Below are 14,940 nucleotides of genomic sequence, written 5' to 3'. Positions count from 1 at the left end.
ATGGATGGATGGACACCCGGGTGGATGGAGAGATGGACAGGTGGACACCTGGATGGGTGGATGGATGGACACCTGGATGGGTGGATGGATGGACTGATGAATGGATGGACAGACACCTGGATGGATGGGTGGACACCTGGATGGGTGGATGAATGGATGGACACCTGGATGGATGGACAGATGGACTGGTGGACACTGGAATGGATGGATGGACAGATGGATGGACTGGTGGACACTGGGATGGATGGAGAGATAGATGGATGGACGGACACCTGGATGAATGGATGGACACCTGGAGGGATGGAAAGGTGGGTAGATGTGTGGATACATGGAGAAATGTGTGGGGAGGGCGAAGAAGAAGACGGGAGGGAGGGACGTGTGTCCACGGGTGAGTAACGGATGGACAGACGCGTGGGTGGACACCTGAGATGGACAGACAGCCGCTTTACGGAGCAGAGAAAAGAGGTGGATGAGAAGAAGACAGGAAGAGAAGGGTGACCGTGGGGACGGACAGACGGACGGAAGGGTAACCACCACCATGTCCCCACAGGAGCCACCTGCGTCCTACGGGCCAAGTTCTCCGCCTCCCAATTCTGGGACGACTGTCGCCGCTACAACGTCACCGTCATCCAATACGTGGGCGAGCTGATACGCTACCTCTGCAACACGCCCAAGGTGAGGTCCCCCCAGCCCCACACCACCCCGTGGGGTGAAATCACCACCTCGGGGGCCACGGTGAGATGGTCCCTCCCTTTGCCACCCCCCAGCGCCCCGACGACCGCGAGCACGGGGTGCGCGCGGCCTTGGGCAACGGGCTGCGGGCGGACGTGTGGCGGGAGTTCCTACAGCGCTTCGGGCCCGTCGCCGTCTGGGAGTTCTACGGCGCCACCGAGGGCAACGCCGGCTTCGTCAACTACACCGGGAAGATCGGGGCCGTGGGCAGGGCCAACGTCTTCCTCAGGGTGAGATCGTGGTGGCGACGGGACGTAAACCTTGGCGGGGGACATTGATGCATTGGGGAGACTGTTGGTGCCTTGGGTTGGGTTGATGGCAAGAGTGGGGTGTCTGGGACACTGTTCTTGTGGTGGTGACAATGGTGACTGCCCTGGAGATGCCAACGCCACCTGTCACGTTGGGTGGATGCACAAGCGCGATCTCTTTGCATCCTCCATCTCCTTGGCCAACAGGGACTCAATGGCGTTGACTCAACGGCGTTGACTCAACAGTGTTGACTCAATAGCGTCAACCTAATGGCGTAGACTCCACGGTGTAGACTCAACGGGGTTGATTCAACAACAGCATTGACTCAACGGTGTGGACTCAACGGTGTAGACTCAACAGCGTTGACTCAATAGCGTTGACCCAATAGCGTAGACTCCATGGCATTGACTCAACCGTGTAGACTCAATGGCGTTGACCCAACGGCCTTGACCCAACAGCCTTGACCCAACGGCGTTGACCCAACAGCCTTGACCCAACGGCGTTGACCCAACGGTGTTGACCCAATGGCCTTGACTCAACGGCCTTGACTCAATAGCATTGACCCAATAGCTAGACTCCACAGTGTAGACTCAATGGTGTGGACCCAACGGCGTTGACCCAACAGCGTTGACCCAACGGCGTTGACCCAATGGCCTTGACTCAACGGCGTAGACTCAACAGTGTTGACTCAATAGCGTTGACCTAATGGCGTAGACTCCATGGCATTGACTCAACGGTGTAGACTCAACGGCGTTGACTCAACAACAGCGTTGACTCAACGGTGTGGACTCAACAGTGTTGACTCAATAGTGTTGACCTAATGGCGTAGACTCAACGGCGTTGACTCAACAACAGCGTAGACTCAACGGCCTTGACTCAACGGCCTTGACCCAGCGGCCTTGACCCAACGGCCTTGACTCAACAGCCTTGACTCAACGGCCTTGACTCAAAGGCGTAGACTCAACGGCGTTGACTCAATAGCGTTGACCCAATAGCTAGACTCCACGGCATTGACTCAACAGTGTAGACTCAATGGCGTTGACTCAATGGTGTGGACCCAACAGCCTTGACCCAACAGCCTTGACCCAACGGCCTTGACTCAACGGCCTTGACTCAAAGGCGTAGACTCAACGGCGTTGACTCAATAGCGTTGACCCAATAGCTAGACTCCACGGCATTGACTCAACAGTGTAGACTCAATGGCGTTGACTCAATGGTGTGGACCCAACAGCCTTGACCCAACAGCCTTGACCCAACGGCCTTGACTCAACGGCCTTGACTCAAAGGCGTAGACTCAACAGCGTTGACTCAATAGCGTTGACCCAATAGCGTAGACTCCATGGCATTGACTCAACCGTGTAGACTCAATGGCGTTGACTCAATGGTGTGGACTCAACGGCCTTGACCCAACAGCCTTGACCCAACAGCCTTGACTCAACGGCCTTGACTCAACGGTGTAGACTCAACAGCGTTGACTCAATAGCATTGACCCAATAGCTAGACTCCACAGTGTTGACTCAACAGGGTAGACTCAACAGCGTTGACTCAACAACAGCGTTGACTCAACGGTGTGGACCCAATGGCGTTGACCCAATGGCGTTGACCCAATGGCGTTGACCCAATGGCGTTGACCCAACGGCGTTGACTCAACGGTGTAGACTCAATGGTGTAGACTCAATGGTGTTGACTCAATGGCATTGACTCAACAGCGTTGACTCAACGGCCTTGACCCAACGGTGTTAACCCAACAGCGTTGACTCAATGGCATTGACGCAATGGCCTTGACTCAGTGGCGTAGACTCAATGGCCTTGACTCCACATCCAGTTTGGGAGCGTCCGTGGTGACCCGGACGCCCCCGTCACCCCACAAAAGGCCATTTTGGTGTCACATCTCACTCCCCAACCACCCAAGTGTTGAGCAAAAGCTCTAAAAATAAGACTTTTCCCCCCATTGCAGCTCTCGGAGCCCCCTCACAGGTTTTGACTTGAAAGAACGCGATGAGCTTCATCAACGCGAATCTATCCAATTAAACCTTATTTAATTATAAAGAGCAATTAGCAAACAAGATTCGACGCGACGGCAAAGTCTTGTCGCTCTTTTGTCCTCTACCAACCGCTCTCTCCCTTTGTCCCACCAGCGTTTCGCTCCCTATGAGCTGATCGAGTACGACGTGGAGGAGGACGAACCCGTCCGTGATGAGCGAGGTCTTTGCATCCCCGTGTACCCCGGTAAATAGAGCTTGGCCTCGCCAGGGCCATTTTGGGTCCTTATCACCATCATCTTGGTGGCTGGAAGCACCAGAAACCCCTCAAAGAAACCTGGTGGGACATGAACACATGCTGCTCAATCTCCAACCTCCTCCTCCCCTCCCAAAGGTGACACGGGGCTGCTGGTCATCAAGATCACCAAGAGCACCCCGTTCCACGGTTACATGGGTGACACCCAGAAGACAGAGAAGAAGATCTTGAGGGACGTCTTGGTGAAAGGTGACGCCTATTTCAACAGCGGCGACCTCCTCATGATCGACCGGGAGGGATTCGTCTACTTCCAGGACCGAGTGGGAGACACGTTCCGGTAACTCCGGGGTAGAGTCAGTGCTGGGAAAGCGTAGAGTCTGGTATCAGGGTAGGAACAACCCCAGGTTCCGGTGTAACTTGGGGAATGACCCATTAGAGAGCAGGAAAAAGGGTCCTGGGGGTCCTGGGGACAACAGGGTGACCATGAGCCAGCACTGGGCCCTTGTGGCCAGGAAGGCCAATGGGACCTGGGAGGGATTAGAAGGGGGTGGTCAGTGGGTCAGAGAGGTTCTCCTGCCCCTCTGCTCTGCCCTTGAATAAAGGGTTTAGTTCAGATACTATCAGGATATACTTGGGGAACATATACCTAATATACAGCCATAGCACCCTGAGAATGGCTGATGTGGGAAGCTAAGCAGGGTCGGGCCCGGTCAGTGCTTGGATGGGAGACCACTGGAAGGCCAATGGGACCTGGGGTGGGTTAGAAGGGGGTGGTCAGTGGGTCAGAGAGGTTCTCCTGCCCCTCTGCTCTGCCCTTGAATAAAGGGTTTAGTTCAGATACTATCAGGATATACTTGGGCAACATATATATATATATATATATAATATACAGCCATAGCACCCTGAGAATGGCTGATCTGGGAAGCTAAGCAGGGTCGGGCCCGGTCAGTGCTTGGATGGGAGACCATATATATCCACAGCCATAGCACCCTGAGAACGCCCCATCTCGTCTGATCTGGGAAGCTAAGCAGGGTCGGGCCCGGTCAGTGCTTGGATGGGAGACCACTGGAAGGCCAATGGGACCTGGGGTGGGTTAGAAGGGGGTGGGCAGTGGCTCAGAGAGGTTCTCCTGCCCCTCTGCTCTGCCCTTGAATAAAGGGTTTAGTTCAGATACTATAAGGATATACTTAGGCAACACATATATATATATATATAAAATATACAGCCATAGCACCCTGAGAACGCCTCATCTGGGAAGCTAAGCAGGGTTGGGCCCGGTCAGTGCTTGGATGGGAGACCGTATATATATACCCAGCCATAGCACCCTGAGAACACCTGATCTGGGAAGCTAAGCAGGGTCAGGCCCGGTCGGTGCTTGGATGGGAGACCAGCTGGGTCCAGAGAGGTTCTCCTGCCCCTCTGCTCTGCCCTGGTGACACCACACCTGGAATATCGTGTCCAGGAGGGTTGTTGAGTCTCCTCTGCCACATTCAACCCTGGTACCTGTGTCACCTCACCTGGGTGTTGCTCGGGGGTGGGGGGACGGTGTCACCCGCCATCCGGAATATGCCCTCACATCTCTGTCCTTTCTCTTCTCCAGTTGGAAAGGCGAGAACGTGGCCACGACGGAGGTGGAGGCCACAATGGCCACTGTGAGCTTCATCCAGGAGGTCAACGTCTATGGCGTGACCGTGCCGGGTGAGTCGGAGCCTTTGGGGCGACGTTTTAGCTGCGGGATGTGGCCCCAAAATGGTCCCATGCCCACCAAGAACAGAATGGGACTCGGTTGGGCCAGCACAATGGTCCCATGGCCACCAAGAACACAATGGGACTCAGTTGGGCCAGCACAATGGTCCCAGTGGCCACCAAGAACAGAATGGGACATGTCACCCAAAACAAGCATCTGGTGGCGTGTTGGGCCAGCACAATGGTCCCATGGCCACCAAGAACAGAATGGGACTCGGTTGGGCAGCACAATGGTCCCATGGCCACCAAGAACAGAATGAGACTCAGTTGGGCCAGCACAATGGTCCCATGGCCACCAAGAACAGAATGGGACTCGGTTGGGCCAGCACAATGGTCCCGGTGGCCACCAAGAACAGAATGGGACTCGGTTGGGCCAGCACAATGGTCCCATGGCCACCAAAAACAGAATGGGACTCGGTTGGGCCAGCACAATGGTCCCATGGCCACCAAGAACAGAATGGGACTCGGTTGGGCCAGCACAATGGTCCCATGGCCACCAAGAACAGAATGGGACTCAGTTGGGCCAGCACAATGGTTCCATGGCCACCAAGAACAGAATGGGACCTGGTTGGGCCAGCACAATGGTCCCATGGCCACCAAGAACACAATGGGACTCAGTTGGGCCAGCACAATGGTCCCATGGCCACCAAGAACACAATGGGACTCAGTTGGGCCAGCACAATGGTCCCATGGCCACCAAGAACAGAATGGGACTCGGTTGGGCCAGCACAATGGTCCCATGGCCACCAAGAACAGAATGGGACTTGATTGGGCCAGCACAATGGTCCCATGGCCACCAAGAACAGAATGGGACTCGGTTGGGCCAGCACAATGGTCCCAGTGGCCACCAAGAACAGAATGGGACCTGGTTGGGCCAGCACAATGGTACCATGGCCACCAAGAACAGAATGGGACTCAGTTGGGCCAGCACAATGGTCCCATGGCCACCAAGAACAGAATGGGACTCAGTTGGGCCAGCACAATGGTCCCAGTGGCCACTAAGAACAGAATGGGACCTGGTTGGGCCAGCACAATGGTCCCATGGCCACCAAGCACAGAATGGGACTCGGTTGCCCCAAACAAGCGTCTGGTGGCTTGTTGGGCCAGCACAAAGGTCCGGTGGCCACCAAGATGTCTCCTTGTTGCCCGCAGGGTGCGAGGGCCGCTGCGGCATGGCCGCCGTCCGCCTGCGTCCCGGCCGGGCCTTCGACGGCAAACAGCTCTACGGCGTCACCAGCGCCGCGCTGCCCGCCTACGCCGCACCACGCTTCCTGCGCATCCAGGTCAGCCCCCGGCTCCCGATGACGGTTTCGGGGTCCCCCCAAGCTCCCAATGACGGTTTCGGGGTCCCCCCCCCAGCACCCAATGACGGTTTTGGGGCCCCCACTAATTTCCAATGACAGTTTCAGTGTCCCCTCAGTTCCAAATGACGGTTTTGGGGTCCCCACTAATTTCCAATGACAGTTTCAGTGTCCCCTCAGTTCCCAATGATGGTTTCGGGGTCCCCCCAGTCCCAATGACAGTTTCAGGTCCCCCCATCCCCAATGACAGTTTCAGGTCCCCCCATCCCCAATGACAGTTTCAGGTCCCCCCATCCCCAATGACAGTTTCAATGCCCCCCATCCCCAATGACAGTTTCAGGTCCCCCCATCCCCAATGACAGTTTCAATGCCCCCCCATTCCCAATGACAGTTTTAGGTCCCCACATCCCCAATGACAGTTTCAGGTCCCCCCATCCCCAGTGACAGTTTCAATGACCCCCCATCCCCAATGGCAGTTTCAGGTCCCCCAATTCCCAATGACAGTTTCAATGCCCCCCATTCCCAATGACAGTTTCAGGTCCCCCCATCCCCAATGACAGTTTTGAGGTCCCCCATTCCCAATGACACTTTCAATACCCCCCATCCCCAATGACAGTTTCAACGCCCCCCATCCCCAATGACAGTTTCAAGGTCCCCCATCCCCAATGACTGTTTCAGGTCCCCCCATTCCCAATGACAGTTTCAATGCCCCCCATCCCCAATGACAGTTTCCCAATGACACTTTCAGGGTCCCCCCTCCCAACACCCCAGCCCCCACCCCCCCCCACCCCGGTGACACCCTCCCCGTCCCCAGGACTCCCTGGAGGTGACGGGGACATTCAAGCAGCGCAAGACGCAGCTGGTGCGCGACGGCTTCGACCCCGGCGCCATCGCCGACCCGCTCTTCATCCGCGACGACAGCGCCGCCTCCTACGTCCCCCTCACCCATGACACCTTCGCCGCCATCTTGGACGGGAAGCTCAACCTATAGAACCCCCCCCCTGGGGGCACAACCTATAGAACCACCCAAGGGAGCGACCGCCACGGGATTAAACCCCCCCGGGATCAGTTTTCCTAGAAAAGGTGACATTCTTTATTTACAAAGCTTTGGGGGACGGTGACACTCGCCGGTGGTACCGGGACGGTGACACTCGCCGGTGGTACCGGGACGGTGACACTCGCCGGTGGTAGCGGGACGGTGACACTCGTGGCTGGTTATGGGATGGTGACACTCGCCCGTGGTATCGGGAGGGTGACACTCACCGATGGTACCGGGACGGTGACACTCGCCGGTGGTAGTGGGACAGTGACACTCGCGGCTGGTTATGGGACGGTGACACTCGTCCATGGTAGCGGGACGGTGACACTCGCTCGTGGTAGTGGGAGGGTGACACTCGCCGGTGGTAGCAGGAGGGTGACACTCACCGATGGTACCGGGACGGTGACACTCGCCGGTGGTAGCAGGACAGTGACACTCGCGGCTGGTTATGGCACGGTGACACTCGTCCATGATAGCGGGACGGTGACACTCGCCGGTGGTAGCGGGACGGTGACACTCGCCCGTGGTAGTGGGACGGGGGCACTCGCCTGTGGTACTGGGAGGGTGACACTCGCCGGTGATAGGGGGGCGGTGACACTCGCCGATGGTAGCGGGACAGTGACACTCGCCGGTGGTACCGGGCGGCTGGGGGTCCCCCGGTAACGGGGGCTCTGTGGGGACGCTATGGGGAGCGCTGGGGACGTATGGGGGCTCCTTGGGGACACCCCAGGGATTGATGGGGACACACGGGGGTTCAGTGGGGACACATGGGGGTTCGGTGGGGACACCCTGGGGGTCTCCAGGGCCACATGGGGGTTCGGTGGGGACACCCCGGGGGTCTCCAGGGACACATGGGGGTTCGGTGGGGACACCCCGGGGGTCTCCAGGGACATATGGGGGTTCAGTGGGGACACCCCGGGGGTCTCCAGGGACATATGGGGGTTCAGTGGGGACACTATGGGGATCGGTGGGGACACACGGGGGCTCCTTGGGGACACCCCGGGGTTCACCAGTGACACATGGGGATTCACTGGGGACACACCAGAGCTCCCCAGTGACATATGGGGATTCAGTGGGGACACATGGGGGTTCAGCGGGGACACCCCAGGGCCCACCAGTGACACACGGGGGTTCAGTGGGGACACACGGGGGCTCGGTGGGGACACATGGGGGCTCCCCAGTGACACATCGGGGTTTGGTGGGGACACATAGGGGCTCAGTGGGGACACATGGGGGCTCAGTGGGGACACCCCGGGGCTCCCCAGTGACACATGGGGGCTCAGTGGGGACACATGGGGGCTCGGTGGGGACACATGGGGGCTCCCCAGTGACACACGGGGGTCCAGTGGGGATACACGGGGGTTCAGTGGGGACACATCGGAGTCCCCCAATAACACATGGGGGCTCAGTGGGGACACATGGGGGTTCAGTGGGGACACTGAAGGGCTTGGTGGGGACACCCCGGGGCTCCCCAGTGACACACGGGGGTCCAGTGGGGACACATGGGGGTTCAACGGGGACACACGGGGGTTCAGTGGGGACACACGGGGGTCCCCCAATAACACATGGGGGCTCAGTGGGGACACATGGGGGTTCAGTGGGGACACTGAAGGGCTTGGTGGGGACACCCCGGGGCTCCCCAGTGACACACGGGGGTCCAGTGGGGACACACGGGGGTTCAGTGGGGACACATGGGGGTTCAACGGGGACACACGGGGGCTCGGTGGCGACACACGGTGACTTGCTGGTAACCCTACGGTACTCGGCGCCCCCCCGGCGCTCGCGCTGCAGCTCGAGGACGCGCAGGCGCAGGCGCTGCTCGCGCCTCTTACAGGCCTGGAGCTGCCGCTGCGCTTTGTCCAGCGCGTCCAGCGCCGCCTCGGCGCGGCGCTTCCAGAGCAACGCGCTGCCCACCTGGTAGCTGTGCTCGTTCTGGATGTACGCGCCCGCCGGCGGCGGCAACCGCAGCATGTACAGCGACGGCGACGCCGGCCGCGCCGGCGCCGCGCAGGGGGTGGGGGTGTTGTCCTCGTCGCCTACGGGTGACAAAAGGCCATCCGGGACCGGCCCGCGGGCGCCGGAGGGACCGGGGAGGGCGGGGACGCCGCCGTGGTCGCCGGCAGGGGGGGCGGCGGGGTCTTCGGTTTCACCGGGGAAGCAGGAGACGTCGGGGAATGGGGGGTCCGGGGGGGATGCGGGGGGGTCTCGTCTGCATAGGGAGGGACAGAAGGATGGCAGGGGGTGGGAAGGAGCCCAAAAGATCAACCAGTCCAATCCACCCCCCTGCCACGGGGCGTTCTCAGGGTGCTATGGCTGTCTGTGTGTGTATATATATATATATGGTCTCCCATCCAAGCACTGACCGGGCCCGACCCTGCTTAGCTTCCCACATCAGACGAGATGGGGCGTTCTCAGGGTGCTATGGCTGGGTACATATATGGTCTCCCATCCAAGCACTGACCGGGCCCGACCCTGCTTAGCTTCCCAGGTCAGGTGTTCTCAGGGTGCTATGGCTGTGTGTGTGTGTATATATATATATGTATATATATATGGTCTCCCATCCAAGTACTGACCGGGCCCGACCCTGCTTAGCTTCCCAGGTCAGATGAGATGGGGCGTTCTCAGGGTGCAATGGCTGTGGATATATATGGTCTCCCATCCAAGCACTGACCGGGCCCGACCCTGCTTAGCTTCCCAGATGAGGCATTCTCAGGGTGCTATGGCTGTGTATATTATATACATATATGTTCCCCAAGTATATCCTGACAGTATCTGAACTAAACCCTTTATTCAAGGGCAGAGCAGAGGGGCAGGAGAACCTCTCTGACCCACTGACCACCCCCTTCTAACCCACCCCAGGTCCCATTGGCCTTCCAGTGGTCTCCCATCCAAGCACTGACCGGGCCCGACCCTGCTTAGCTTCCCAGGTCAGATGAGATGGGGCGTTCTCAGGGTGCTATGGCTGTGTATATATATATATATATATATATATGGTCTCCCATCCAAGCACTGACCGGGCCCGACCCTGCTTAGCTTCCCAGGTCAGACGAGATGGGGCGTTCTCAGGGTGCTATGGCTGTGTATCTATATGGTCTCCCATCCAAGCACTGACCGGGCCCGACCCTGCTTAGCTTCCCAGATCAGATTAGATGGGGTGTTCTCAGGGTGCTATGGCTGTGTATATATATGGTCTCCCATCCAAGCACTGACCGGGCCCGACCCTGCTTAGCTTCCCAGGTCAGGCCTTCACAGGGTGCTATGGCTATATATATACTATACATATATATTGGCCTCCTGGCCACAAGGGCCCAGTGCTGGCTCATGGTCACCCCCCTGTCCCCCATGAAACGGTGGGGAAACAGCGGCACCCTGTGTCACCCCCCACCCCCCCCAATCTAGGACTCACCTCCACCTCTTGGTGGCCCGAGGTGGCTTCGGGGGGTCACTGTCGGGCGGGGGGGGCTTCAGTTTGGTGGCCCGGGGGGGTCTGGGGGTGGCCGACTCGAAGACGGTGGGTACGGCGCCTTCCTTGAGTCGGTGGTAACCACTGAGTGGGGGGGAAAATGGGGGTCAGGGGCGTCCCAAAAGCCCAGCTTTGGGGGGGGGGTCCCCAAAACCCCCCAGGGTGCCCTTAAGCTCTAGGGAAACTTTAAGGAACCTCAAAAGCTTTTGGGGGGGGGTCCCAAAATGCCTCAAAGGGTCCCCATGTGTCAATTGGGTGGGGCAGGGGGGGGGCTCTATATGCACCCCAAGGTGTTCCGTAACCCCCGGGGTGTCCACCCAAGACTTTAGTGGGGGGGGTCCCCCAAAGGTTTGTGCCCCCCCAAAGCCACATATGGGGGTGAGCAGGAACCCCCAAAGTGCTGGGGACCCCCCAATAAGAACAAATGGGGGACAGGACACATGGGGGTGAGCAGGAACCCCCAAAGTGCTGGGGACCCCCCAATAAGAACAAGACACATGGGGGGGAGCAGGAACCCCCAAAGTGCTGGGGACCCCCCAATAAGAACAAGACACATGGGGGGGAGCAGGAACCCCCAAAGTGCTGGGGACCCCCCAATAAGAACAAATGGGGGACAGGACACATGGGGGGGAGCAGGAACCCCAAAGTGCTGGGGACCCCCCAATAAGAACAAGACACATGGGGGGGAGCAGGAACCCCCAAAGTGCTGGGGACCCCCCAATAAGAACAAATGGGGGACAGGACACATGGGGGTGAACAGGAACCCCAAAGTGCTGGGGACCCCCCAATAAGAACAAGACACATGGGGGTGAACAGGAACCCCCAAAGTGCTGAGGACCCCCCAATAAGAACAAATGGGGGGCAGGACATATTGGGGGGAGCAGGAACCCCCAAAGTGCTGGGAACCCCCCAATAAGAACAAGACACATGGGGGTGAACAGGAACCCCCAAAGTGCTGGGGACCCCCCAATAAGAACAAATGGGGGGCAGGACACATGGGGGGGAGCAGGAACCCCCAAAGTGCTGGGGACCCCCCAATAAGAACAAATGGGGGGCAGGACATATTGGGGGGAGCAGGAACCCCCAAAGTGCTGGGAACCCCCCAATAAGAACAAGACACATGGGGGTGAACAGGAACCCCAAAGTTCTGGGGACCCCCCAATAAGAACAAATGGGGGGCAGGACATATTGGGGGGAGCAGGAACCCCCAAAGTGCTGGGAACCCCCCCAATAGGAACAACTGGAGGGCAGGACACATGGGGGTGAACAGGAACCCCCAAAGTGCTGGGGACCCCCCAATAAGAACAAATGGGGGGCAGGACACATGGGGGGGAGCAGGAACCCCAAAGTGCTGGGGACCCCCCAATAAGAACAAATGGGGGGCAGGACACATGGGGGGGAGCAGGAACCCCAAAGTGCTGGGGACCCCCCAATAAGAACAAATGGGGGGCAGGACATATTGGGGGGAGCAGGAACCCCCAAAGTGCTGGGGACCCCCCAATAAGAACAAGGTGGGGGCAGCACCCCCAGCTGGGAAACAGGTGGAGGGGTCTGGACCAAACCATTCCCACACATAGAGGGGGGAACAACCCATTCAACCCCATAGCTGGAGGAAATCAAAGCGGGGGGGGGGGGTGTATCATTAATTAAGCTAGAGGAAGGTGGGGGGGGCACCTCGTTAGGCCCCTCGTTAACTAACCTGAAGCCGACTATCTCGAAGCAGCTCTTCTCAAAGTGCTGGGAGCAGAAGTAGATGTATTTCGAGGCCGGGTCCCAGCGCCCCTCGCCGCTGGCGTCGCGGCGCCGACTGTTCTCCAGCCACAGCGCCCGCCGCGGGTTGTCCTTCTTGGGCAACCTGGGGGGGGGACACACGTATAGGGGTGAGCGGTGAAGAGGGGGCTTCAAATTCCCCCCCCCAGGCTGTTTTCTGTGAGGTTGGATGGGTGCAACCCCCCCCGTGTCTGCAAATGGAATGGTCTGGGGAGGCTCAGGGAAAGGGGATAAGGGTTAAACCATTCTGAGAATGGGGGAGTCGGGGCGGGACATATCTGGGTCAGGTCATTGATAAAGGTGGGGGGACACCTGGGCCAGCCCATTGATAAAGGTGGGGGGACAACTGGGGCAAACCATTGCTAAAGGTGGGGGGACACCTGGGATAGCCCATTGATAAAGGTGGGGGGACAACTGGGGCAAACCATTGCTAAAGGTGGGGGGACACCTGGGCCAGGTAATTGATAAAGGTGAGGGGACAACTAGGCCAAACCATTGCTAAAGGTGGGGGGACACCTGGGCCAGCCCATTGATAAAGGTGGGGGGACAACTGGGGCAAACCATTGCTAAAGGTGGGGGGACACCTGGGCCAGCCCATTGATAAAGGTGGGGGGACAACTGGGGCAAACCATTGCTAAAGGTGGGGGGACACCTGGGCCAGCCCATTGATAAAGATGGGGGGACAACTGGGGCAAACCATTGCTAAAGGTGGGGGGACACCTGGGCCAGGTAATTGATAAAGGTGGGGGGACAACTGGGGCAAACCATTGCTAAAGGTGGGGGGACACCTGGGCCAGCCCATTGATAAAGGTGGGGGGACACCTGGGGCAAACCATTGATAAAGGTGGGGGGACACCTAGGCCAGGTAATTGATAAAGGTGGGGGGACACCTGGGCCAACCTATTGCTTAAGGTGGGGGGACACCTGGGCCAGTCCATTCATAAAGGCAGGGGGACACCTGGGCCAGCCCATTGATAAAGGTGGGGGGACACCTGGGCCAAACCATTGCTAAAAGTGGGGGGACACCTGCGCCAACCTATTGCTTAAGGTGGGTAAACACACCTGGGCCAGCCCATTGATAAAGGTGGGGGGACACCTGGCCAAACCATTGCTTAAGGTGGGGGGACACCTGAGCCAAACCATTGCTAAGGGAGGGGGAAACACACCTGGGCCAAACCATTGCTAAAGGTGGGGGGACACCTGGGCCAAACCATTGCTAAAGGTGGGGGGAAACACACCTGGGCCAAACCATTGCTAAAGGTGGGGGGAGACCTGGGCCAAACCATTGCTAAAAGTGGGGGGACACCTGGGCCAGCCCATTGATAAAGGTGGGGGGACACCTGGCCAAACCATTGCTAAAGGTGGGGGGGCAACTAGGCCAAACCATTGCTTAAGGTGGGGGGACACCTGAGCCAAACCATTGCTAAGGGAGGGGGAAACACACCTGGGCCAAACCATTGCTGGGGGTGGGGGAAACACCTGGGCCAAACCATTGCTAAGGGGGGGTAAACACACCTGGACCAAACCATTGCTAAGGTGGGGGTACACCTGGGCCAGCCCAAATAAAACCCCAAGGCAGGAACAAGGGGAACCCCCCCGCCATGGGTCAGAGCATTTTGGGGGTGAACCAAGGGGCCAAGTGGGGGGGTCCAGTCCCCCGAGGGGGGCGCAGGGGCACCCACCGGTGGAAGGAGATGCCTCGGTTGCGGGTCTCCCGAGTGTCGCGGGTGCAACATCCAGCGGCGGAGCAGTGACGGGGCATCTGGGACAATGGGGGGGGGGGGGACGGGGGACAATAATCTCCCCCAGGAACCCCCCCAAACATTCAACGCCCCCCATGTGCCACCCAGATGCTGAGACTCCCCCCCCCCCCACTACCCCCAAACCCCCATGATTCCCCCCACGAAACCCAACCCCCCCCATGTGCCACCCAGATGCTGAGATCCCCCCCCCACTACCCCCAAATCCCTGTTACCCCCCCCCCACAAAACCCCAAACCCCCCCATGAGCCACCCCAGGACCCCCAAATCCCCCCATTGACCCCAGGCGCCCCCCCCCCCCCCACATAAAATCACAGGAGGGGGGTCCCCAGGACCTTGGGGGGGGCAGATGACGTCACAGGAAGGCGGGGCACGCCGGGGGGTGGGGGGGGACCGTTGCTAAGGGCCCTTTGCAACGGCCGTGGTTGCCAAGGGGGGGGCCGGAAGGGGCGGGGCCAGCGCCCCCCCCCCCCCCCCCCCCCGGGGTCGGACACCCCTCCCCGCCCCCCCCCCGCCGGTTCTGGGGGTCGGTTCCCGCTTCCCCCCCCCCCACCTCAAACCGGCCTCACCTCGGCGCTCCCATCCCGCCGCCAACTCTCGCGAGAACCTGCGCGTTCCCTCCCACCCTTCGCGAGAGCGCCC

General features: G+C 59.2%; 2 protein-coding genes across 3 annotated transcripts in view; one reads left to right on the top strand and one right to left on the bottom strand.

Annotated features, from left to right (window-relative positions):
- The window catches only part of LOC102097013 (long-chain fatty acid transport protein 2-like), a 21,692-nt gene extending 14,344 nt beyond the window's left edge, over positions 1–7,348 (top strand). For both annotated transcript variants that reach the window (XM_065044437.1, XM_065044436.1), the window contains exons 4-10: positions 551–675; positions 768–962; positions 3,120–3,210; positions 3,358–3,556; positions 4,820–4,917; positions 6,118–6,248; positions 7,081–7,348. In XM_065044437.1, the coding sequence (XP_064900509.1) occupies positions 551–675; positions 768–962; positions 3,120–3,210; positions 3,358–3,556; positions 4,820–4,917; positions 6,118–6,248; positions 7,081–7,257 (1,016 nt within the window). In that variant the 3' untranslated portion in view covers positions 7,258–7,348. The remainder of the gene's footprint in view (positions 1–550; positions 676–767; positions 963–3,119; positions 3,211–3,357; positions 3,557–4,819; positions 4,918–6,117; positions 6,249–7,080) is intronic.
- Positions 7,336–14,940, bottom strand: THAP7 (THAP domain containing 7). The gene is made up of 5 exons (XM_065044435.1): positions 14,868–14,940; positions 14,221–14,300; positions 12,468–12,623; positions 10,712–10,852; positions 7,336–9,514 (listed from the first exon to the last, which is right to left on the bottom strand). The coding sequence occupies exons 2-5, from the start codon at positions 14,298–14,300 to the stop codon at positions 7,360–7,362; spliced, it is 2,532 nt and encodes an 843-aa protein (XP_064900507.1). The 5' UTR covers positions 14,868–14,940; the 3' UTR covers positions 7,336–7,359.

This window comes from Columba livia, chromosome 39, assembly GCF_036013475.1.
Source record: "Columba livia isolate bColLiv1 breed racing homer chromosome 39, bColLiv1.pat.W.v2, whole genome shotgun sequence".
NCBI classification, from domain to species: Eukaryota; Metazoa; Chordata; class Aves; order Columbiformes; family Columbidae; genus Columba; species Columba livia.
The sequence above is the reverse complement of the archived record's forward strand: the minus strand, read 5'-3'. Positions and strand labels throughout refer to the sequence as shown.

What these genes read in the sequence shown, in the direction of transcription:
- THAP7 (XM_065044435.1), bottom strand. Translation starts at nt 14,300, where the DNA reads ATGCCCCGTCACTGCTCCGCCGCTGGATGTTGCACCCGCGACACTCGG. An exon ending in CGAGGCATCTCCTTCCACCG is followed by an intron (nt 12,624 to 14,220) that starts GTGGGTGCCCCT and finishes TCCCCCCCCCAG; the next exon opens with GTTGCCCAAGAAGGACAACC. An exon ending in CGGGCCACCAAGAGGTGGAG is followed by an intron (nt 9,515 to 10,711) that starts GTGAGTCCTAGA and finishes CTCCCTATGCAG; the next exon opens with ACGAGACCCCCCCGCATCCC.